This window comes from Amblyomma mixtum, chromosome 8, assembly GCF_055824585.1.
Source record: "Amblyomma mixtum isolate Tamu chromosome 8, ASM5582458v1, whole genome shotgun sequence".
NCBI lineage: Eukaryota > Metazoa > Arthropoda > Arachnida > Ixodida > Ixodidae > Amblyomma > Amblyomma mixtum.
The window spans coordinates 78,730,798-78,755,436 of NC_143019.1; the positions used below are offsets into that span (position 1 = coordinate 78,730,798).

At 45.9% G+C, this 24,639-nt stretch overlaps 1 protein-coding gene across 1 annotated transcript in view; it reads right to left on the reverse strand.

Annotated features, from left to right (window-relative positions):
• Nucleotides 1–1,696: 1,696 nt before the first annotated feature.
• The window catches only part of LOC149333124 (arylsulfatase B-like), a 28,658-nt gene continuing 5,715 nt past the window's right edge, over nt 1,697–24,639 (reverse strand). The window contains exons 3-10 of the mRNA XM_089557650.1: nt 18,436–18,548; nt 13,512–13,622; nt 11,294–11,419; nt 11,045–11,171; nt 6,870–7,163; nt 5,241–5,674; nt 2,494–2,613; nt 1,697–1,896 (exon numbers count right to left, since the gene is read on the reverse strand). Coding sequence (XP_089413776.1) covers nt 1,765–1,896; nt 2,494–2,613; nt 5,241–5,674; nt 6,870–7,163; nt 11,045–11,171; nt 11,294–11,419; nt 13,512–13,622; nt 18,436–18,548 — 1,457 coding nt within the window. The 3' untranslated portion in view covers nt 1,697–1,764. The remainder of the gene's footprint in view (nt 1,897–2,493; nt 2,614–5,240; nt 5,675–6,869; nt 7,164–11,044; nt 11,172–11,293; nt 11,420–13,511; nt 13,623–18,435; nt 18,549–24,639) is intronic.

The following is a 24,639-nucleotide window of genomic DNA, read 5'->3' on the forward strand; positions in this document are numbered from 1 at the left end:
CGGGGGGCCAATGCGTCTGAGTTTCAATATCAGTTTGTCATGGGCAACTCTATTGAAAGCTTTGCTGAAGTCCAGAAATATTTCATCAATCTGGCCGTTCTCATCAAGACATGAAGTGAGCGAATGTATTACTGTCACTAGTCGTGTAATTGTTGAGTCCTTAGGCAAGTGCGAAGACGAGTACAGATGGAGCGACCTTTGCCTCGAGCGCTGCTTCCTGTCCTTGTAGAGTTTTGCCGACGTCAGCTTTAACATGACTGCTTAGATCGGGCACGGCGGAAAATCGGTCAGCAAGGACTCTCATTGCTGCCGTTGCTTCGGCATTGTGCTGGTAAAGTTACGCGGAAACGGACGAACATGAACGGGAAAGCTATTGACAACTCCAGCTTTGCTTTCTATTCGGTGGAAATAACCATCTAGTGTAATGCCTGGTTATTTCGTTCATTAGGAAGCTTGCCGCGTCTGGGACGGGGCAACCGGAAGATAACTCGAAGGTAGCTAGGCTGAGTGGACACCGATTATACTTTTCTGAATTCAGTTTTTCGCACAGCGACGACGCTAATTTAGGGCTGGATTGACGGGTGGTTAAAATCGCCGGTGGCGATAATGGAGGATTAGGAATTGCGAGATATCGCTATATGCATTACGTCATACTGACTAAAGCTGAAGTTGGCGCAGTGATCGAAAGACAGTAGCAAGAGTCCAGAATTACTCGCATGTTCTTAACTCTAACGTCGACCTAAAATATTTCACCGTCGTAAATATCATGAAAAGCAAAAGGGAAACAATGCCTCATAACACTTAATGCGTCGCCGTCACGTGGCGATTCCAGGGTGCCACTGCCTACGTTGCAGTTCCTGGCCTGTGGTGGATTTCTGCGCGGCAAATTTTGTTTAGCCAAGGGCTTTCATATAACCGTCGAGTGCGCGCGCAACGCGGCGCAGTTTGTCAGATTTACAGATTACGCAGCTGATGTTTCTGCGCGCAGTTGCGTTATGTGGAACAGATGAAAGCTCGCCATTACTCCGGGTTATTTTTAGGATGAAGAATGTTCCGTCCGCTACCTGGTCATGATGCGTTATTTGCACGTGAACGAATGTTATCTGCAAGCAGGCAGGCTGTCTAATTGCGGTCATGATCGCTTTGATTGGCATCGAAATGGCTGCTGGTTATCGGTTCGCGCAGTGCGTCAATTAGCCGGTCATATTAGAACTTGTTGTGAAGCGCTCTTTCATCACAAATTTCTAAAAAGTTAGATCCTGGATGCGCGTTTCCAAACTCCGGACGCTTCTTCCGATCATGTCGGGTAGCAAGAGGAATCTCTTCGCAGCTCAAAACCTAAAATCTTTGAAATTTGAAGGCTGTTGAAACGCTCCTCCGTAGAAAGAAAACACAAACACACGATCACTGGTCTCTTACTTCAAAAATAAGAGCAACCGAAAATGCAGGAACGGTTAATTTTTCCCTTGGTAAATCGCAATCAAGTTTCTCCATTTAAAGGATGATAATGCCGCGCGATGTGGCTTTCTATCGTAATGTAAAATGAGTGATAATTGTTCCTCACACCTATTCGCTGCCGACCTAATGTAGTGCGAAACGTCAGCAACGAATTCGCACACACCTAGACAGGCAAGTGATTCCATCAACCACTAATGCTTTTGTAATGGCGTTTTTTATTTCTTCCTTCCCGAAAAATGAGGGTATTAATAATGTAAAAATAATTCCAGGAGTGTCCAGGCGCATGTTCGGTTCTGTCGAGTGAATTCAGGCAATCCCAATTTTAAACAAGTGCTTGAAACTCCACCCCCCGAATGTGTAAAAAAGTAGTGCTTGTCTGTGAGTTGTCCCATGATGCGTGGTGCTTGCGCCAGGCACTGCCTCCTCTTTGGCCGTGTGCTGGAAGAGAAAAGAATGATTGCAAACAAAACAGTCATGAATACAATAAGCAATGTCATTTTCGCCCATGCCAGTGAATACACAAAGGACGAGAAGCGCTTCATGAGAGGCAAGTCATGATGTCTGGTAAACAGGAGCACATGCTCCACTAAAGACACAGGTGCGCCACCAGCGAACTACGTCACCTAACGGAACTACGATGTCCAACTTAACTACAAGCAACGTAGGATAACTCTGCTTGGGTCAGTCGCATGCAGCTTGCGTTTGGTACCATGGAAGTATACTTGGTAGCAGAAGAGGCAAGAGCACATGCTCCACTGAAGGCACAGGTGCGCCACCAGCGAACTAAGTCACCTCACGGAACTACGATCTCCAACTTAACTACAAGCAACGTAGGATAACTCTGCTTGGGTCAGTCACATGCAGCTTGTGTTTGGTACTACAGAAGTATACTTGGTAGCAGAAGAGGCACAGGAGATGTATATTAGCGTGTTCAACGGGGGAGGGGGAGAGGAGGTGGCGGAAGTTTATACATGCAGTGAAGGACGCGTAACCCAGTGTAGCGCCATTATGTAATGTTTGCGCATTTTCGCTCACCCAAGGGGCACAAAGTCCGTCTCGTATGCGGAAAGGAGATGAAGTGCGTTCTCTTTTGCTCAGAGGGACGGCGGCAGACGCCTGGTAGGCTTCAAGACGTTTCTTCATAAACTGCAGTACCTGCAAAAAAAAAAAACATGAATTGAGGGAAGCACACGCAACTTGTTTGAAAACACCACTGCGGATTAAAAACGCCATTTTTCCTTTCATTTTGTCTAACCCCCACCGCTTGTGAGACTGAGGACGGAGTGAGCTTTCAGTCGCAAGAATGGCGGCCAGTTCTCCGAAAACAAAGATGAGCGATGATGAAGAATATTTACCGATCATGATGAAGGTCCGCGCACTGTGCTTAAAATATATTGGTCACCAAGCCTCCCCTCCCCTCTGTGCATTTTGCCGTGAGCCGGAATCTATCGATCATTTTTGGCTCCATTGTCGTCGTTTCACCACTTTGAGAAGAAGACTGCTGGAGTTGCCCTTGCAGCCTCTTGGCTTTAGTTTGAGCAGCCCACTCTTGCTATCATTTGGCGCCACCACGCTTGGTTCAGCCACAGGTCTGTTTGTGACGCTGTTCAAAATTTCTTGCTGGAATCTCATCGACTGCCTTGCTAAAGCCTACAGAATTTTCTTTTTTATGCTTTATTACATTTCAAATTAATCCCTATCCTGTTTTCTCTTTTTCTCTCTCTCCGATCCAAACTCCTACTTTTTTTTCACTCTCTGCCCTCCTTGTGATAGACTGCCCCGGTGTTGCTCTCCCGTGTGTTTTTCTTTTGCCTTTACCATGTACAGGTGAATAGCAACCTTTACCTTCCGATTCTTGGTCAATCCCCCAGTGTGGGTATGTGCCATTCTGTCAAAGGCTACAACAACAACAAGAACAACACCAAGCCTGACTGCTCTGCAATTCGTCGTTCCTACACAGGAAGACAGATTTGAAATTCAATTCACCAGGCACGCCGAGTGCAAGCAGTGTCTTCCGAGCCAACATACACGCTGACAACCGTGAAGCAGCTGCATTGATTATCTGAGGCCTTGGTTTACCCTGAATGCAACCGTTATAAGCCTGTCCGATATGACTTATTTAGGAAACAAATATTGAATGACCAGGCCGCGCTTTTGTCAAGGCGTACTTTGCACCAAGCATCTATAATGGTTGTTGTTGTTAGTGGCTATTTATTAATAAAAATGTTACTAGCCGCGGCATCTTGCCATCACATCTTGAAGCACCTGAGCTGCGGCTAACGGCAGTGGAAGGACAGGGAGAAGTCAGGAAAAGGGAAAGAAAGTGAGCCATGATAGTAAGTAAGGACAGGGGTAGGGTGGCAATATGCACTATGTAGTCTGGGGTGTAGTCTTAGTTCGTTTTGGTAATGGAAAAATAAGTTTTTTTTTTCAAAATTCGGCGCTATTTTATTTTGGGTTAGGTAGTTTATGTACTAACGGTTTATTTTTAATCTATACCTCCCCTCCTTATGGAGCTGGGTCTTTAGCACATCCTGAAATAAATATGCAAAAGTTTCAGTGTGTATGCTGCAATGAAAACAATGGAGATCTTAGATGTGCATATTTTAATTCTCTTAACATGAATTAACATGTTTATTTCCTCTATGGCTTCGAGACGCCTTTAAAACGCTATTTATTACAAAAACTTAGAAAATGGTTGGTTTTTCAAGAAGCTATGGCTTTTCTAGTTTGTCACACTAAGCTTCTCATTTTCACAATAAGTAGTCTTTCAAAATAATTGTTTACCTCTAAGCGACTGCAGAAATCCATGGATAGTTAATGTGTACCTCTCAAAACTGCTTGCACTCAGTGCAAGTTGTTTTGGCTGCCACGTTTTAACCCTGCTCCATTCGCTACCTAGGAAAAACTAGCATTTCTTTCCTTATCTGTCCTTTGTATTTCCTTCTCTACGCAGTGCATCGAGCAGGTTATCTGGAGGCATACTACTGAGAAAGGGCACTTTGCGGCTTCGGCATTTGCGCCGTGTATTGTACATTCACGTAGTGCCTCAGCAACGGTGACCAACTAACTCTCCCACTAAACCAGCGGAAACACGTTGCATAACGTATTCTGGCGGTCCGCGTCCTTTGAAATGGGCGGGAGAAAGATAATAGAGTGGATTTTCAGGAACATGTTAGCCGCTCTGTGGAAAGGTCATGATTGTTCATTTATACTTTGAGATTGTCTTTTGGTCATGTGAAGCCGTTAGTCATACGTACTGAAATATTATTGAAATACCTTCTGATTAATAAGCAGTACTATTTTGCCAGACATGCACTGGTAGAATTCAGAGTACCTTATAAGGGTGTAATTACTGACTGTCATCCAGCCAAGCGCAGCCATACCGCTACAAAGGAAATCTCCCTAATCATTTGACCAACACTCTCCAGCTTACCTTCTTTCATACATCACAGAGCAAAGAATGCACGTGAATTAAGGGAAATTGCGAACAATAAGAACGCGTATGCGCGGCATTTGCCGTAGCCTGCCAAGAGTTCGAACAAGGTAATAGATGATGCAAAATGTGCGAGTTCGAGCCCATCAAACCGTCATCAACCGGAAGGTCTGGAACATCGCTGTGCGCATGACAAATATAGACGTGGCATGCCCGCGAACAAAAAAAGAGCATGAGCAGGCGCTAGCTTAGACACCATGCAAGCTTACCTCAGTGATAGAGGCGAATGTTTGAAAGCTCTACTACCCAACCGTAAGTCATTACACAATACCACATTAGCACTTACATCTGGTCGGGAGCTGGCTATGTTGTTGAGCTCGCATGGATCAGCCTCGATGTCGAAAAGGTACACGGAATCATTCGAATGAAAGTTTTCTTTGCTGCCTCGGCAGTTGATAGTCGCTCGTTCTCTCCAGTCCTTCGTCAGTCCCAGGTCCTCCTTTCTGTAAAAGCGCTTAAGAACTTTTGCGACCATCGACCTTCCGAGAAGGCTGTCGAGGGCTTGATACGGAGCGCTGCCAGGTGGGGGGTGGTACCGATCAACAAAGTAGCCGCTGCTGTCGACAACCAGCTTGTACCGTGAGTGGCGCACAGCGCGGGCGTATGTGATCATCTCAGTGATGTCGTACAGGAACTCCTCTCGGGGTGAGGGAGATCCGTCGGACAAGTATGGCCACATATTCTTCCCGTCTAGTTCGCCTAGTTCCGCTATGTTTCCACCTGAAAAGACGCGTCGTAAATCATTACTGACGAGGACCGAATGTACAACCACAGCAAAAAGCATCAACTCTATGCTTGCAGAACATGTCGAACCGCTAGATGTTGCGAGAAAAAGAGTTAACAGACGCCGAAACAAAATGATGAGACCAACTGCGGAAGAAGAATACGCTTTTAAGATCGTGCTTTTCCATTTCATGTTTTCCCTTTTTTAACTACCTCACTGCCTGAAATTTGCACCACTTAATTTCGCTTTACCGTGGCTCCTACAGCTCGACGATGATTTAGAGTGCGGAAGAGCTATTCTGACGGGTAAACGCCGACCAGGATATTGCGATGTTTGTGAGCTTGTGCCAAGTTAAGTAAATAAGAAGCAATCAAATAAATATCCGCGACTGCAATTCGAACCCGTGGCAGCACGATCAGACCAGCTTAGCTCGCCACTGCTCGAGAGCATTGGGCCATCGCCGCAGACGAACACGCCCCGTGTTAAACTGCAACAAACTAGCGCGCTCTGCATTGCACATCGTGTTTTCCATCAACTTTCGTTCTTTGATCTTTGTGGCGCAGTGGACAACGCTGTGACAGAACACGGCACTTTGCTTTCGCACAATGTTTCGTGTTTAGCAATGCTAAATCACCGGACCTTTCATCACTGGGAGACCATGTATGTTTAACATTTTCTTTATAATCTGAGCGACTTTGTGCATATAAAGCATCAATGTGTACTCCCTGTTTCCAGCGCACACATGGTCCTTTCACTCTAAAACTGTGCAAACTGGAACTTGCATTTTTGTGCAGTTATTTGATATTGAGTAGGCAGATACTTTGTATATTTCAAAGTTTCTTTGCTGTTTTTTTTCTGCTTACATGCGGAGATATCTTTTATGTTTTGTTCAGATTTAATCATAGACCTAATTTCCCAAATTACCATCAGCCTGATTACGCCCACTGCAGGGCAAAGGCCTCTGCCATGTCTCTCCAATTAACGCGCTCCTTGCAAATAAGAATTTATCTCAAAATTTAGAACATTTTAACGTAATTCATGTCATTATTAGAGTGCTTAGTTACCTTCATTTGAGATGAAGTACTATTATAAACATCATAGTTCATGGACTAAGAAATTTACCGCAATTTCTCAAAATGAAGGTGCTTTCACCTGGACAGGGGCGTTGTAAATGGGAATCAAGGCACCAACCTGCTAATGAGTAGAGAGTGGGAAGCCAATCCGTTATGTGCATGAGTTGGTTGGAGACAGTCCTATTGCGTCCGAGCAGGGGACTCCAGACGAAAGCGGCTGCTCGTGTGCCCCCCTCCCAGAGCGTATTTTTGGATCCACGTAGTGGCCAGTTGAAGGAGCGGCTTCCGTGTGGCCCCCACTGGACACCGCCATTGTCGCTGCTGAACAGAACAACTATGTTGTCCAGCATGTCACCCTCGTGTAGCGCCTGGAATATTTCACCTACTGATTGGTCCAATGCATCCACCATCCCTGCAAAAAAGACAGATCAAAAGTAGAAACAAATCCTCCGTTTTGCTCTGCATTGATTCCCTGAAAAGCTTGCGTATACCATTGAAGTCGCAACAGTCACGGTAATAAACTTTCATTTTATGGTTAAAAATATTCGTTTCCTTCCAAGCACTTAAATAAAAAATGGTTACTTTTCAGGAAACCATGTTAATAATTATATGAACGCAAAACTTAGGAAGATGATTAAGCTCCGCCTTAAGATTTTTTGGTGGTTTATGGGGGTTTAAGGTCCCAAAGCGACTCAGGCAATGAGGGACACCCTAGCGAAGGGCTCTCGAAATTACGACTACCAGGGGATCTTCAACGTGCAATGGCATCGCACAGCACACGGGCCTCTAGAATTCCGCCTCCATCGAAATTCGAGCGCCGTGGCCGGGATCGAACCCGCGTCTTTCAGGTCGGCAGCCGAGCGCTATAACCACTGAGCACCCGCGGCGGCTTGCTTCGCCTAAAAGTAGACGGGATAACGCGTTCTCCTTTTTTCTCTTTTTATATATAATTTTTCCTTTCTCATCCATTGCTAATCTACAGTAGTATTAGCGATCGTGGTCATCGATTACCAATGAGCAATTACAATTGTCGACTGCCAATCAATTCACTGTCTAGGTTAAACTGCCGGAAATAGTCTTACACATACACACTATTGTTTTACTACAATGAAGCACCATAACTAATTTTCATTCCGCGCAATCACTGACGCCTAATTAGCATATTTATTAGTTTTTAAAATGTTTCTAACATCAGTAAACATCCCAGAAACACGTTACTGAGTCATACACTCGACTAAGCGTTCACTAGGTGCCCTTATCACACGCTTGCACCAGCGACCCTCCGTGCCTGCCTGGCATGCAGCGGGCCTGAATTCGAGCCTCAATTCAGGCCAATTTCTTTTTCTATATTCTGAATTCAGGATTTTGTGATTTTTTCCAAATGATGCAGGACGATGACGCTGGATTTTCAGTACAACTAGTTCCTCGTGCTATCGCTTAAAATATGCGTTGGTAGCCAATTTGTTGTGCACTGGAATACATTTCTTATTCCAACTAAGGTCGTATAAAAAAGTGTGAAAGATAGGTAACCTTACTTACACGCTCGACAAGCAAATTAAGACAGCTAAGAAGTGAACGCTTCGGCGAGGCAGTCATCGCCTTTATCGAATTAGGCGGTGGTGCGGCGAAGTTTGGTGTCGGCGCCATCCAGGCGCCCAAACTCCTCGCTGCAGAGATGAGGCCTTTGAACTCTCAAGTAAACGGCGCCTGAGCGGCCAAAGCGCGCTTTTTCCAGCAGCCTCAGCAACGGCCTTCAGCCTGAACACTGAAAAACTTACCATTACCATAACGTCACCAATGCCCACTACGAGAAAGGAGCACGGTGGCACTGCGAGTTAGCCTCCAGTCCTGGTTGCCCTCATGCGTACTCCCCCCACCCCCCTTATGTCTTCAACAAGGGCTGAGCACACCTGTGAGAAGTGTGCACTTCCCCTCCTACTTACATTCTCACCATTTCCCTCTCTACCTCAGTCACGCGGAACAACGGCCGAAAGCGCTGGTGTGATTGCCTCTCCAAGCTTGCGCCCACAGCCTCATCGCTTTCCGTGGTTAGCATGGTGCGGGGCAAGGCTTGATCATTTCCGAGAACTCTCCTATAAAGAGCTTTCACTTTAAAACTGCATACACTTGCGGACTTGGTATCCATGCATGAAACTTAATGACTACGAATCGCTTACAACAAGATTTCTACGTCTTTACTGAGCACTCAAGAACCTCTCATCTTTGCCTCTCATGGACAAAAAGTTACTTTTCACCCATCGAGGACGAGAAATGGATGCTTAAATAGCACCTGCATGGAAGAATACATCCTCCAAAGCCTAAACCCACCTGCCCATGAACAACAAACTGGTGCAAAAAACTAGCTGTCCTTATTTTTCCTGCGAAATAAATAGTTTGCATAGTTGGTCATGCGAGTGAAACACTTATATGAAGTTCTGTTGTTCCTCGAGCCAACAATATGGCACGACCAAGCGCCCTTAATAACCCTCTTTCAGACCAAAAACAGTAGTCCAGTTCACCATCCTCTTTTCCCCCTTAGCAGTTAAGTTTGCAACAAAACCTTAAGTTACATGCATGGTAGTTTTTGGCACTAGAGTAGCCGCTTTTTATTTATTTATTTTATTTATTTTATTTACATATACTGCAGCCCCGATGGGGCTATTGCAGAAGTGGGGGAAGAAAAAAAAAGGCAGAGAGGGACAACATATTCAGAAGTGAACACCATTAAAATACAGAACAGAAATGCAACAGACTAATCACAGATTTGCAACAACATTGAAAAATAGGTTTGGTTCCAGGGAGCGTATATCACCGGGTAAAGAATTCCATCGTTCGATAACACGAGGAAAAAAAACTAAATTTGAACATATCAGTGCGCGCGTGAATGGGTGTTACATTCAATGGGTGGTAGCTCCTTGTAGATGAAGATGCTGAAAAATGCAAATACTCAGACAGTGAAGCAAAGCGGGATGAATTAACAATACCATGAAAATATTTTAAACATTCATTGTCGCGGCGGGTACGAAGGAGGGAAAGGCCTATGGCAGGAAGAGTGGATGAAGGTGAAAAATGTCTGTCATACCGTCGGCAAATAAACCGTACTGCTTTCTTTGGACGGATTCCAGCTTACTGATATCGGACTGTTTATGAGGATTCCAGATTATTGACCCATACTCCAAAAGTGGCGAATTAAAGCTTTGTATGTTACCAGTTTAGTTTCTTGTGGGGCAACACTTAGTGTACGTTTTAGATAACCGAGCCTCCGCATTGCATTATTGGATATTGTGTTAATATGCTTTGACCAGGACAAGTTAGAAGAAAAAAGAAGACCTAAATATTTGTACTCGGACACTTGATTCAGAGAGTTATCTTTGAATGAGTAGGTGTAAGAAGATGGTATTGTGCGATTACAGAATGACATGTATACAGATTTACGAAAGTTTATTTGCATTTGCCATGTTTCACACCATGAGCAGAATGACACGAATGACTGATTTAGTTGCGCGTGATCCTCAGGGGTGTTAATTGAACTGTATATGACACAATCGTCTGCATACAACCGAATTTTAGAAATAATATTTTCTGGCAAATCATTAATGTATAATAAGAACAACAGTGGCCCGAGCACGGATCCTTGTGGTACACCGGATGATACATTAACAGTTTCAGATGAACAGGAGTTGAAAGAAACATACTGTGTACGATTAGAAAGAAAGCTTGATATCCAGTCTACCAGTAACGGGTTTTTGAGTATTGCATTAAGTTTACAAAGAAGTTTACTGTGGAGAACGGTGTAAAAAGCTTTAGAAAGGTCGATAAATAAAGCGTCGATTTGTGAGCCCGTGTCGAGGGAACTAGCAATGTCGTGCGTGAATTCTACAAGTTGTGAAATGGTACTGAGCCCGCGCCGAAACCCATGCTGAAATTTGCACAAGATATTGTTAGCTTCAAGAAATTCTGTAATGTGCTTATGAATGATATGTTCTAGTAATTTGCATGAGTGTGAAGTTAGCGAAATGGGGCGATAGTTGGACAAGATTTGGGTGCTGCCAGCTTTAAACAGGGGAATAACTTTTGCAAGCTTCCAGGCTACGGGGACGGTTGCGGATGATAACGATTTCTGGAAGATGGTAGTCAAATAGCGGCTGGTCCAAAGAGAGTAACGATGCTGAAATACATTAGGGATATCATCAGGACCACTACTTTTTTTCACATTTATCCTAAACGAATCGCAAAAACCTAATAGGGCCTCTTGAGCTGCTGAGATTCCTACTTTGTTATCATGCTCCTTACCTGCAAAGATTGTTCTGTTTCTCTCTTCAATGTAAGGGAACTTCTCGACGTTCTCCTGTGGCGCCTGAAGTTGCACCTGACCTGGCGTCCCGTGTGGTGTCTGGTAGTTCACCATCAGAAAAAGTGGCTGTGTGTAGACATGCGGAAAAATATATGACGTGATGGAAGTTCTCTGACGATAAGAAAAAGAAAAGCGTCGGGTTTGCCGTTTACGCTGCAAAGCTGTGCCGAACTGATTCATTTATTTACCTTGGACTTGTCCCGCTGGCGAATCAGATTTTGGGCTCTTTCGGTGAATAGCGTGGTGGAATATGATCCATTTTCTGAACGGATAGGATCCGTGTTCAACCAAAAATCAAGACAGGCATCGTTTTCCTGCACAAGAAGTTAGAGGAAAAACATCCGAACAGGAATTATTTGAATCGGAGAAAACAGCACGTACCACTTCACTCAAAAGCTAAATGCACATTTTGAAGTGGTTTTGATCAAGAAAACATTCCTCGGATTACAACGGCGTAAACGGAAAGAAAACCTGCCCTATAGAATTCAGTTCAATGCGCAGTAGACTTGCTGTTGCAACCTCTTTGTAATAATGTGCATTGTACTGGACCTCCATATAATTTTTGTTCAAGCTCGTCTTTACTGACACTCTGTACATTACCGTGGTTAGCGTTAAATGTCTTACGCCTGAAGGAGTTCAGGTCTCGCTCCGCCGAAGTGATTCGCAACCTGAAGAACCTGGTCCATTGGTGCGTGGAGTCTAACTTCCCAAAGCGACGCACAGGCTGGGCTAGGGGGGGGGGGCAGCAATGAAGAGCTCTGAATTAACTTAGACCCCCTGTGGTTCTTTGACGTGCACTGAGATAACACAGCACACGGTCGCGTTGCGCATTTCGCTTTCACCTAAATGCAGGTGACGCAGCTTGGATTCGATCCAGCGACCTTCGATGACCAGCGGAGCCCTGAGTTCGCTGCGCCACCGCGGCAGGAGTAAGCGAAACAAGAGCTCAACGGTGCACCATCTATATGTTAATTTAAACCTGTAACAACCAGTGCTATACACGAGACGCTTTCAATAAGATACGGCCTTCTCTGGGGGCAGGAAAAGGGGGGAGTGGGGGAGGTGGGCTGACATCAGCATCATCATCATCAGATGCAGCAAGCTGCATCTTCCGAAACGGCTCACAAAACAGAAGAATAATGAAACAGCGTGTTCAGTGCGCATTAAACTCACCGGTTATTAAACCTGCGCATTGCAAGCATTATTTCTTGTCCACAGTAAGCAAACTTTCATTCTCGCTGGCTGGGAAAAACGCGCAACCATTACATTATTTAGGTGCGCACTCGTCATTCTTGTTCATGGGGCTATGTCCTGTTATAGAATATGATACCTTCCTGGGCTATACACAGTTTTTTTCCTCACAGTGCGCATTGTCCGTGAAAAATACTGACGAATACAACTGTATATAGTTTTTGTTTTCAGTATAAATTAATTTATCCCTCAACCTGGCAATGCTGACTTTTTGGGCAGCAAAATATGCCTTAGTTGCTGAGAAAGCTGTAGCGCCAAATTCTCCTACCACTCCTGACATCAATACTATGAACTACATCTTGGTGGATGTTCGGAAGCTAATTATGGGGCGATCTAGCCTAAGGGATCCGCGTACAAAGAATTATCTTTCTGCACAGCAGTATGGATGCGAAAACCATCAATAGTGGCGGTATCTGTATAAGATTTTTTTACTTCTTCTGCCTTTTTAACAGTGTATTTTTAATTAAAATGTTTCCTTTGTCCTTAAGACACGGCTTTCTCTGAGCAGATAGTCTGCATGCTGCCTTTAAACGAAAGCAGACACAGAAGCAAAGCACAAATACTGAAGCAAAGCTGAGCTGTATTCTTCGATGAGCATACTGGTGTGCATAAAAACATGATAACAATGAGAAAGTAGCAGACGCTTTAAAGATGCTAGCATCAGAGTAGATCTAGAAAATAGTGTAATCAAAGAAATTACCATATATATACTCTCTAGCTAATGTTCTCTGTGTACAAGAATCTCATAGCCTGAGTCGCTTTGGGACGTTAAGCCCCATGAACCAAACTGAACCAATTTTACCAATGCATGCCTTAAGGAGATGAGCATGAGGCGCATAAAACAGATCATCTGTGGAAACTGCAAAAAAAGACCGCATAGAAATACACATAATACAGCGTGATCCTATCAGAGCCTTTACAGATTGGGTACGGCATTCGGCTTAGTGGATTCGAAGGCAGTTTGCAAAGGAAACTTTTAATGTGTGTTCTTGCAAGTTGGGTTTGCAAGAAAAGAAGCGTTTCTTTGCATTTCAGGTACAGTTTTCATTATACAAAGGGGCCCTTAATAGAGCTTCACCAATTGATACGCGTACATAAATGAATGCGAGCCTCTTTGGGAAGGTGTTAAGATATTTCTAAGGAGACTTCACGCACATATGGGATGTCGTGGCTGTAGTAGTCTTCATCGCCGTTGTAGAATCCATAAAAGCTGTCGAAGCCCCTGAAGGTTGGCGTAAAACTCTCCATGTAATATCCCAGGTGCCACTAGTGGAAGAAAGGCACATAGAAAGCGCTGAAAAATCATTGTGAACATGACCACATTACTTTTCAGGGAACCAATAAACAAGTGCTCCGTTATATACACTTTTAATTCGACAGCATTAAAAGATTCGCCACGAATAAGAAAGATGCCTCCGCTTACAACAGTCTCCGATTGGCTAAAGAAAGGGATGTGACGTTGCCAGACCCCAACTGATGTCACTTCCGTTAAAAGCCTTAAACAGCTGATAATGCAATGGCATTTCGAACACATACGGTATGGCACAAGCATCCCATATATGAGGTAGGATATGTTCCATATCTGCGAGATTGTTTCCATATAAGGATTCGAAGGTCCCCATATAAAGAAAGAGCATCTATATAAGGATGCAAAAACGACTATATATAGCAGTATATGGCACTTTGTAAATGGTACTTTATGGCCGTATCTGCCCCTATCTGTGGTCTTATACGCCCATATATAGCAGTATATGGCGGCATATCAGGTTTCCCATGGTCATATCTGGCCGTATATACGACCATATATGGACCTATTTAACTGTATATGATCCCATATATGGGTGTATAAAGCCAGATATAAAATATATCTGGCCCATATCTGCCATTTTTGTAAGGGGTAGTGATATGCACCTGTGAATTTTTACACTCCACAAAACACATAAGAAAACATTGCTTTCAACGGGAAAAATTGTTTTGACGTTTAAAAAGAATATTTCTCCCAAATTTCGCAGTTAATTACTTGGAACTGAACGCGAATGCGCAACGTTGCACTTATGGAGTAGAAGAGCACTGAATTCAAGCAGTGTTCAGAGCGCGCACAGCGGTGAATTTTAATACGCACGGGCGCGGGTGCAAGCAAACAGCGCACATAAGCAGCCGTGGCCCAACTGCACAACCAACGATTCTGAAGAAAAACATTTTTAAACCAAAAAGAGTTTATAAACGCAATTATTTCGTATACTGTAAGATATATCTACAACAATCAATATAGGGTGTTTCACCTACGATTTTAGACAGTTTTAAAAATAGCCTTTTTGAGTTAGACCAGGGCTATTTTCTGCATAGCATGGCCAGAGGTGTAGTGCATCAGAATACAGCTAAGGCGTGCTAACCAGCCAGCTGATTAACTAATATTGAATAGTTAACGTTCTAAATATTACTGTTAGGGTCTGTAATTATTCAGAAGCGCGTAGCTCATCGTAATTAATATCCATATCAGTTTTAGAATTTCGACAATGCAGTTACCCTCGGCGCTGTGGACAGACAAATTGTGGATATTTCGACGAGTTACGTGCACTGGAGAGGTTGCTTTGCCTGCAAGCTTCTCGAAAGCGCATCCATTTTAGCGCGATGTAGCCGGAATTTCTTCGGCTACAGTGTTGAATGTAACCATGTTTTTCAAATTCTAGAAACTGATTAGGATATTGGTTTCGGTGGGCTACACGCCTCTCAGTAATTAGAGAGCCTAACGCTGCTAGTTAGGAAGTTAAAAATTCAGTATTAGTTAACCTGCCTGATAGTTAGCCCGTCCAAGCTCTAGTGTGGTGTACTGTACCGCTGACAATGCTGTGCCATGCCACCAAGGCAACAACAACATTAACAGAAAAAAGCGCTCTTCAAACCCAAAAACCTATTTTAAAAAATTGTGTAAAATCCAAGGTGAGACAACGATGTTCGCAAGTGTTTCGTCGAAAGGCTTGGAGTTTTTGCACTTGAAGTTTTTGCTATCGCCAAAAGTATTCCTAATTGTTTTTTCTGCTCGATGCGAGCGGTGGAAAAACTTTAAAGGAATGTTTTGCTACATAGAGAAGGTATGGACCATTGCCTTCAATATTTTGGTAACAGTACCTTACAAATGTTCAATAATAAAAATTTTTGCCGAAAAATATTTGACATGGAAACCCCTAGAAATTCGAAACTAGCGCCAGCCTATCAAAGACTGGAGGAGCTCGGCCGTACAACTTTTGTGTTTTTTTTTTCCGCTGCGCTTCACCATCGTCATTGACCAATCTTAATCGCGTGGTCTGCGCGTGAGGGATAGGCCCGCTATTTTTCTCTTGTAAGTTTGTTGGTATCTCACAAATACCGCGCGCGTTTTACGTCTTCTCTCTTGCAATAGGAAGGGGCGAAGCAGAGCAGCAATGTTCGTTTGATGTGTTCGCTAGTGCGAGTTTTGTGCACACGACACAGCTTTGAAACCTTTGATTGTTGAGGGAAAATAATGTGTAACTCAATGTCAGAGGAGATTCGATGAAACGTAGAAGATTTTTCTGCGAAGCATATTACTAGAGCTACACTACAGCCCGTCGAGCGCGGCGGTGGAGCTACCATGACCACGTGACACCACGTGACAACATGACGTCACAGCAGAGGAGAGATGAGCTGCCGGCTCGCGTGGTCGGCCGCGGCGGTGGAGGCTCCACATCAGAGGCGCGGCGGCTGACCACGTGACAACATGACGTCACAACAGAGGAGAAATGGGCTGCCGGCTCGCGTGGTCGGCCGCGGCGGTGGAGGCTCCACATCAGAGGCGCGGCGGCTGACCACGTGACAACATGACGTCACAGCAGAGGAGAGATGGGCTGCCGGCTCGCGCGGTCGGCCGCGGCGGTGGAGGCTCCACATCATAGGCGCGGCGGCTGACCACGTGACGCTACAGCAGCGGTATAAAGCTGAGCTTGCCTCGCTCTCCGGGCACTTACGAGGCGGCCAGGTGTTGGGATGCCGCCTAGAAGCAGGGCTGATTTGAGCGACGACCAAGCCTAGCCATCAATATGCTTCGCATCTGACTAGGCTTAACCTTAGCTAAGCCTCAGCCATTTTTTGCAATACTCTGCAGCGAACGAAATGAGATTTTTATATAAATTTCGCTTCACTGTTCTATACTTTCCGCGAAATGGTATCTAGGTTCCATGAGTGCACTACAACCGCATTTTAAAATCTTTCTGCCGTTTGTCCACTTCATGAGCAATTCCGTCAAGAGGGAGAGAGGGAAATATGAGCGGAAAGCCAGGTAGGTTAGGTAGACGACGCCCAGTACGAGTTGAAACGGAGAATATGCTTCAGTAGAGGTTGCTTGTCGAACATAAGAATTATTAAGGACAATGCTGGGCTGTGTTTTACCTGGCACGTGCTCCACTATCCCCACGCCTGTACGCGGCACCTTGAGAACTGCATCGTCTGGAATCAAGGCTGAAGCATGGTCTTTAGACCACATTGGTAAGGCACCGAGGCGTTCTTTTTTCATCTGGTGTGCTGTGGTTCGCGGCATGTGCGTTTATGAATTTTCACGCATTGCAATGGCGGCGCTGCATGTGGAAGCTGTTGAAGATCCGTGAGGCACATTCTTTTGGCTACCTACTCCACTTCCCCTAGACTGCCTGATATGCATCTGTAAATAACCCATTCTATACTCAACAACATGTTTCCTGTCGTAAATAATCAGTCAGAGCCCCCGTAACTTCCTGAAACAATTGCACAACGCGGAGTGATTGAAGTGCTCAGTGCAAAACAAAATGAAATAATTTTTTTTAAACTGTGATGGCGTTAACTTCTTGCCGAGAGGACGGCATGGCTGACCTAACGGCAGGAAAAGTAAATATTTTTTATGTCCCCTGAAATGCAGCATAGAAGTGACGGTGTTCTTAACTGGCAACTACTAAGATTCAGATTCGGCTCGTCGGACGCGTGATTTTCAAAAGCATCCCCAAGCGTAGGCTGTCGACACCGTTCAGTAGAAGAAGTGGCACGAAGTCCTGCTTACTTCCCCATCTTGTGTGCCTCCGTGGGTAGTTACGCAGCTTTCGCGAGTGCTCTGAATTTTCTTTGGATGGTGTAGTTCGTCGCACTTAGTGTACACTGCTTTATGGTTTGCTAATGTGAAACATGATAAATGGCGAAATGGCTTAAGTGACAATTACTTTGTTAATTTCCCAGCTCCAGACACTGAGCCGCACTCGTGATGGTGTAAAAACACGCATTTTCATTACGCTAGTATTGAACTTAACTGTACTGCATTTATTTTAACAGAACTACGGGAGGGATTTCAGGGCATGAAGCTGCTTTTGCAGCATGGCGAGGCCAGGAAAACCGTTTCAGTGCAATGGCATCTCCATAACAGGTAATATACATAATACATAAGAAAAATATATGACAAGAGGTAAACAAAATACAAAATATAAAATAAAAAATGGCTGAGGCTTAGCTAAGGTTAAGCCTAGTCAGATGTGAAGCATATTGATGGCTAGACTTGGTAATACATGGCTTTCCTTGGTTGACGTTCATCCCGCTCTTCATCGGTCTCTGTGGCACGCTGAAGCTTTCGCTTCTCGTTCAAATCAGCCCTGCTTCTAGGCGGCATCTCAACACCTGGCCGCCTCGTAAGTGCCCGGAGAGCGAGGCAAGCTCAGCTTTATAATGCTGCTATAGCGTCACGTGGTCAGCTGCAGCGCCTCTGATGTGGAGCCTCCACCGCCGCGGCCGACCGCGCGAGCTGGCAGCCCATCTCTCCTCTGCTGTGACGTCATGTTGTCACGTGGTCAGCCACCACACCTCTTATGTGGAGCCTCCACCGCCGCGGCCGGCCGCGCGAGCCGGCAGCCCATCTTTCCTCTGCTGTGACGTCATGTTGTCACGTGGTGTCACGTGTTCACGCTAAAGGTCAATGGTAGCTCCACCGCCGCGCTCGACGGGCTGTAGTGTAGCTCTAGTAATATGCTTCGCATAAAATAAATGAGAGTTAATAAATGCGGTTATGTGATGAAGAAAATAAACCGCCCAAACGCAAATTAATGCATACCTTTCCAACCAAGTGAGTATCGTAGCCGCGTTCTTTCAGGTACTGAGGCAGAATACGCACGTTGAGAGGCAATCCCCAAGGCCCCTCTATTCCAGGGAGGATTGCCTGCATGCCTTTCAGGACACAAACGGATTACACAGATTAGGACAAACGGATGGCCAAGAGCCTGCAAGCCATGAAAGATTCATGGCGCAGGAAGATATATAAGTTCATGCCACACCGTTTGACATGCCAACCTGGTTTAAGAGCTCTGATTGTATATGACAGAACCGATAAAACTCTGAAATATAGTCGTGAAACTGCATATTTCAAGGTTTCTATATTATTGCAGCAGCTTAGAAAAGAAGATATTTGTAGAAGAGAGAGCCATTTTTTTTTCTTCGGAATGCCGAAAATACGGAAACTTCCCTTTCACCAAAGTTTACTCCTGATATTCTCCAAGAAACGAGAAATTTGCCGACTGGAACATCTCTGTTTAACAAAGAATGCAAAACAAATCACGACTACATCAAATTGATCGCAGCTGTGGGCATTCATTGCAAGCGGGGTGAAGAGAAGATGAAGGTCAGTAATTAAAATTATGGTTGTACAGCGTGAGCACTTATCCGGTGCACACCTCTAGCCGCCGCGTGGATGAAGCCCGTCCAAGGTGACGTTTCAAAGCCGCCAGTGGAGCAAAATAAGGTACCGAATGGAAGAGTGGCGACGGAGAAAGAGAGGAAGAGGTAGGGTGAGACGACGTAGGAACGGTGTTGCCGACAGAGACACTGAGAAAAGCGATGAACTCAGCTCTGCTGCCCGCCACTCGCTGCCAGAGCCGCTAAGGCCATCGACCACGTGTGTCGGTCTAATCTGTTCTGTGTTTTCGCTTCCCTCAAGAGGATGCAGTTGGGAAGCAAAGAGTTTGCTGGCAGGGACTGCAGCCTATATTCTCTCTGCGGGAGGCCGGATAAACACAATAACAAGCCGAAAAATCAGCGCGCGGGGAAGGCGGATTAGCAGCCATTTTGCTACCCTTTTATTAGTCCTCTTAAGAGAGGGATAAAAGAAAAGAAATGAAAGAGAGAGGGAACCACCAGAAGGATAGCTTTGCCTGTGCTTAAAGTGAATACAAAAGAAATGCAATGGGTGCTCTTCGCACTCGAGCTCGCAACGCTCGCCGTCGACAAAACCCAGTTTGGGTGGTCGAGCGAGCAGCTGGTCGGCGGCGTAGCCAAACGGGGGAAAGGCGAGCGACGAAGGCCTCGTAGCAGCAAAGAGCGGCGCCGACGACACGGCGCAGATGGTGAACTTGCAACTTCGGGCACTCCCGTCTCGGCTGAGGTTCGAGCTAGGAGGGCTGCGCCGGAGATCATGTGTGGGAAGCGTTAGCAAAAAGCTGCCTCTGGCTTATGCCAATTGGTTAACTCAAGTTGTCGCAAGTATAGCCAATTTCAACTCGAGAGCGTTAGTACCTCTATGCCAGAAAAATTTGCATGGCGTCGGCGTTGGCGACCGTTTGAAGTACAACAAACTTCATGCAGAAACAGCGGCCATGAAGGCGAACGGGTTTTGGGGTTCGGCTTCTCGATCCCGGCCGCGGTGGTCATTTTTCGATGGAGACGAAATGCTAGAGGCCCGTCTACGGTGCAGTGTTATTGCGCGTTAAAGACCAGCATGTGGTTGCATTTTGGTGGAGTCGAAATGCTAGAGGCCTGTGTACTGTGGGAGGTGAGCGCACGTTAAAGACCTCCGGGCGGCCGAAAATGCAATTGAGCCCAGTTTTAGTGAAACTGACTGACGCGCAGATTGTGTTGTCTGTATCGGAAGATCGCACTGCGAGGACGTACCATATTTCAGACAAAAATACATAGACAGGCAAAGATGGTCTTCATTTCCCTAAAACATGCGTTATGCGTGCTTGTTTTTTCAAAGCAGGCCCTATAAAGGAGCTTTCCAAGCTCTCGGTGGAGATGTGCTCCTGGCCGTAATCCTGATGCGTATGAACTGCTTTATGGTCACAATATAAATCATAGCTTCTTGACTTCGTCTTAAACAGATTCCTTACAGTCGCAGAGAGCTCGTATTTCATGTACTACCAGTGCATGGCACTTAATTGCTGGCGTCATTGTTCGCACCAACGAAATCATCTCAGGCGAAAAAAAACAAGCCAGCTGCGCACCACCGCCGCGCTATCACGAATCCGCACTCCTGCGGTCATGTGGGGTTCGACGGCGTCCTGCACATGTTTAAACCCCGTAAACATCGCCTAAAACCTGTTTCACATGCAAGCGAAAACGCTAGCGAATACTGCCACCGCATCGGAAAAAACTTGTTTTTATTCGTCACCGCGATGAGCGGCGAGGTTTCATCAAGTTGGAAATTTTCGCTCTGACGCACGGCTACATCGCTCAGCCACATGCATGTGAGCCAGCCTTTAGGAAACAATTCGCAGTGCGCTACGCGTTAAATGCCAACCACACAGCTTTAATCATTTCACCTCCAGGCAACTATGTCCCACTCGGGACATCAGCAACTGGTCGATTAGCTGTTGTCAACTTGCCCTGGATGATGGGTCACCTTGTGATTACGAATGGTGCCCATTACCAGCGGCTGAATTTTTGCTCGCCTTAAAGCGGCTCTGACAATAGTTTAATAAAGTTACGCTATGCCTGGTATGTTGAAGCAAGCCGCTTCACAAATATGTCTAGCAAAGATTTCTTTTAATGCGCTTTGTAGAGGCTGAGTTATCTGTAGTCAAAATTTAAATTCCAGCGCCTTCGCGCCTTTCCCTCTTCTCTCGTCACTTTTTGCACGCTGGAAGTTCGGCGCTCTTCCACAGGCCCCACCTCCAGGGGGCGGAGCTTCCTGACCCGCCGGAGCTACTCGGCTTATTGGCCGCGACAGTGGTAGCTGGCTGACGTCTGAAAGAATCTAACCAATAGCCACCTCTCAACTTGTATACGCAGATGAGAGCGACAGGAGGGCGCGGTCATGTAAAAGTGAAGAACCGCAACGCCGGAGACCCGTGGCAATGCCATACTTCCACCAGATCTCCCATCGCCTCAAAAAAGTGGCCATGAAATGTGATGTCCCGGTGGTCTTCAGGGCGCCCAAAAAGCTTTCGGGCATGTGCAATATGGTGCAGGGAAGGGAAAAAAAACGAGTGCCGCACTAAGCACGTAGACAGGTTCGTTCCCGGCGAAACGGGGGTGGTGTACAAAATACCCCTCACATGTGGGAATTGCTACATAGGGCAAACTGGACGATGCCTGAATGTCAGACTTCAGGAGCATCGCGCCGCTGTTGAATCATTGGCGGGGGGCGGGGAACTGGCAAAACATTGTTGCCATTGTAGTAATTGCACACCCAGGTTCCGCGACACAATTGTCATAAAAAAATTGACGACCCAGCTTAGCAAGGAAATCTTCGAAGCCTACTGCATAAAAAAAGAAAATGACCGGTGCATCAGCTCCACTTCAGTATTTATCTAAGAAAGAGTTAAACTATCTAGATGCTAACTTGTGCCACACGCGCCCACGTGCCTGTGTTATTTGATGGTTTCGGCTGTTCATCAGGTGTGATTACGGTTCTTGTATAAATGTGGTTTTCCTGTAGTAAACTTTAGTTGAAGTTCCGCGTCTTGTCCTGTGTTTTCCTCTCTTCGTCCTGCGTCGTTTTGCGCGGTTGCAATATGCACTCCATTATGTAAAAGTCGCCAGGAAGGGTTCTCCAACATTCGCCCGTGATTGTGGATTCACTGCTTCGACTAGAAGTGTATTCCTTGGCTCAGGTTCTCATGACAACAAAATGTAGTGATTGAGCGAGCTGATGTGCTCTCCACGCAAGGTGTTTCAGAGCCCTTTTAAGCAAAACCATTACGAGTGGCTGTCTTTGTTGAGGCGTCGAAAGTCTTTTCGCTGTCGAGGGAGCTCTTAGCATTCAGTACACCGACCCATTCCGCACAATTGCACCCCTTGCACTCGTGCGATGCAGCCGTTTAGAGTCTCGAATTGGAGGTGAGCTGTAAGGATGCAAAGGCGAATAGTGCGCAGCGCCCATGTGTGTAGTATGTACCACTAGCAGTGCTCGCGACGAGTAGCGCACAAGGAGACGCATGCCACCTGACAGGCCGGGCTAGAAGCCGCCGCACGCAACCGGCACGTGAACTTATCACATCGCTGCCATTGGTTGATTAGGGAGCGTTTGCTATAGTGCCACTCTGGCGCTAGCCACGCTTCTCCTTCAGCTTTATATCCTTTTGCACAGCCTTCAGGCCCGGACTTATTTACCATGCAGTCCGTCGATGAGCGCTGAGCCGCTGGTTGTAGGGGGTTATTTGCGTCTTTTATCGCTTTTGTGGGGAACCGCCGCGCTTGTAAAGTGACAAAGACGTGTGCGAGTCGAAGTGTCGTGAGCCCGACAGATCCTCTCCAGCCTCTCTCGCCTCTCGCTTGCAGGAAGCGAAAATATTTCGGCTGCTCGGGCGAATTTATGGCGCTACCTCATTCTTTGTAACGAAGTGGTAAGGCTGCGTTTTTTCGTTACATCCGAGACGCAGTGGCATTGTCCTTATACATATTTTGACGTAAGCGCCGTCCGCATTCGCAATATTCGAGCATTCGTCTTAACTGTGGCCGCTATAAATTGGCTCGGCTTTAAATCAGTGCTCTCCACTACGGCAGTTCCTCATAGCCTGAATCGCTACAGGACACTGATTCTGAGTGTACCAAACCAATCATGCAGAAACGTGTGCTGCCTGTATCGGGCAAACGAGCCGTTAGAAGTATCATCAGCAACAGGAACCTTACCATGTCCACTGCAGGACAATTGCCCCTTCTTCGTATCTCCAATTAATCCAGTCCAGCGCGAGCTGCGGCAAACTTGTCCCCAAAACTTTCAGTATAACCTGCCTTTCTCAATCTGTCGACTGTGCTAGAAGTTTCTTCCCTCCGAATCCATTCCGTTACCATAAGCGACCACCCGTACTCCACTGCCCGCTTACATTCCCAGCCACTATCATCTCCTATTCGATGATGTTCTTGGCTCAATTAAGCTACTTGCCTAGCCCACCATGCCAAGTCTTCTAAGCTCTAATTGTTTCCCCTTTCTGTACAAAAATATTGAGGGTTTTTTTTTTATCAAATGAGAAAGACCGTAAACGCCTATCGAATCTCGGCAAAACTATTCAGATGGTGGACGCATTTACCAACACAATTTTCGGGCTTTTCAAAATGTCGGCAGCATACGAAGCAGTCCTTATGTCGGCATTGATAAGAATATCAATGTTTCATGCAATGCACAAACCCGGTTATAAAAGCTGCCACAAAATTTGGCGCACATTTAGGAAGCCTTTAACAAGTACCAGACACACTGCGAAGCACAGACTAAAGAGGAGGCGCCGATTGCGACTGGGCTCCAGTCGAAGTGTATACCTGGTCTCTTCTCTGTCCTCCCACGTTGAACTCGTTTATTTCTAGAAGACCGTGCAACAAATGACTGAGACTGCAACTCTTCTGAAATAATTTAGGAAGCTGACGCGGCGCAAACATAAACACTTCCTCGTACGATGTGGCAGGGTCGACAACGATCGAGCTAAATCCACCCATGAGCCACGGAGAGCGCGTAACCTTTTGCGTGCTGTGATGGCCTCTCCAATTTGCTCACAAGCGACGGATTCGATTTCGAAACGAACGAATGCAGTCTTCCAGAACCTGTCACCAAGCCTGACTGAAGGCGACGCGCGCCTTGCCAGAGGGTTAGAGACGCGTTTGTACTGTGGACGCGTCGTGTGCTGGTCAAATGTTTACTGGAAACCGCAAGGTGGAGTAAATTTGTAATAAGGGAACAAATTACTGATGGCCATCCACCAAAGCACAGCCATACGGCTACAAAGGAAAGCTATATGCTTCCACAGAAACCTTGTAGTTAGATATTTGCCCTGGTCCGGGATTAGAACCCGGGAGCAGGACGAATTTTTCTTGAACCACGAGGCTTCTGTGGAAGATGTACAGCTTTCTTTGTAGACCCATGGCTGCGCTTGGGTGGATGCCGATTAGTTATTTGCTCCCTTATTACTCTACGTGTGTGTGCGCGTCTGCCTTGGTGCGGAGCTGCAAACACATGCGGCGCACCCTATAAATTAAAGACGTTAAGCGCCGTCGGTAAGCCTATGCCGTTGTTTTAGCTCCGAAAGTCTGCTCCCGTACAAATCCCGAGACTACA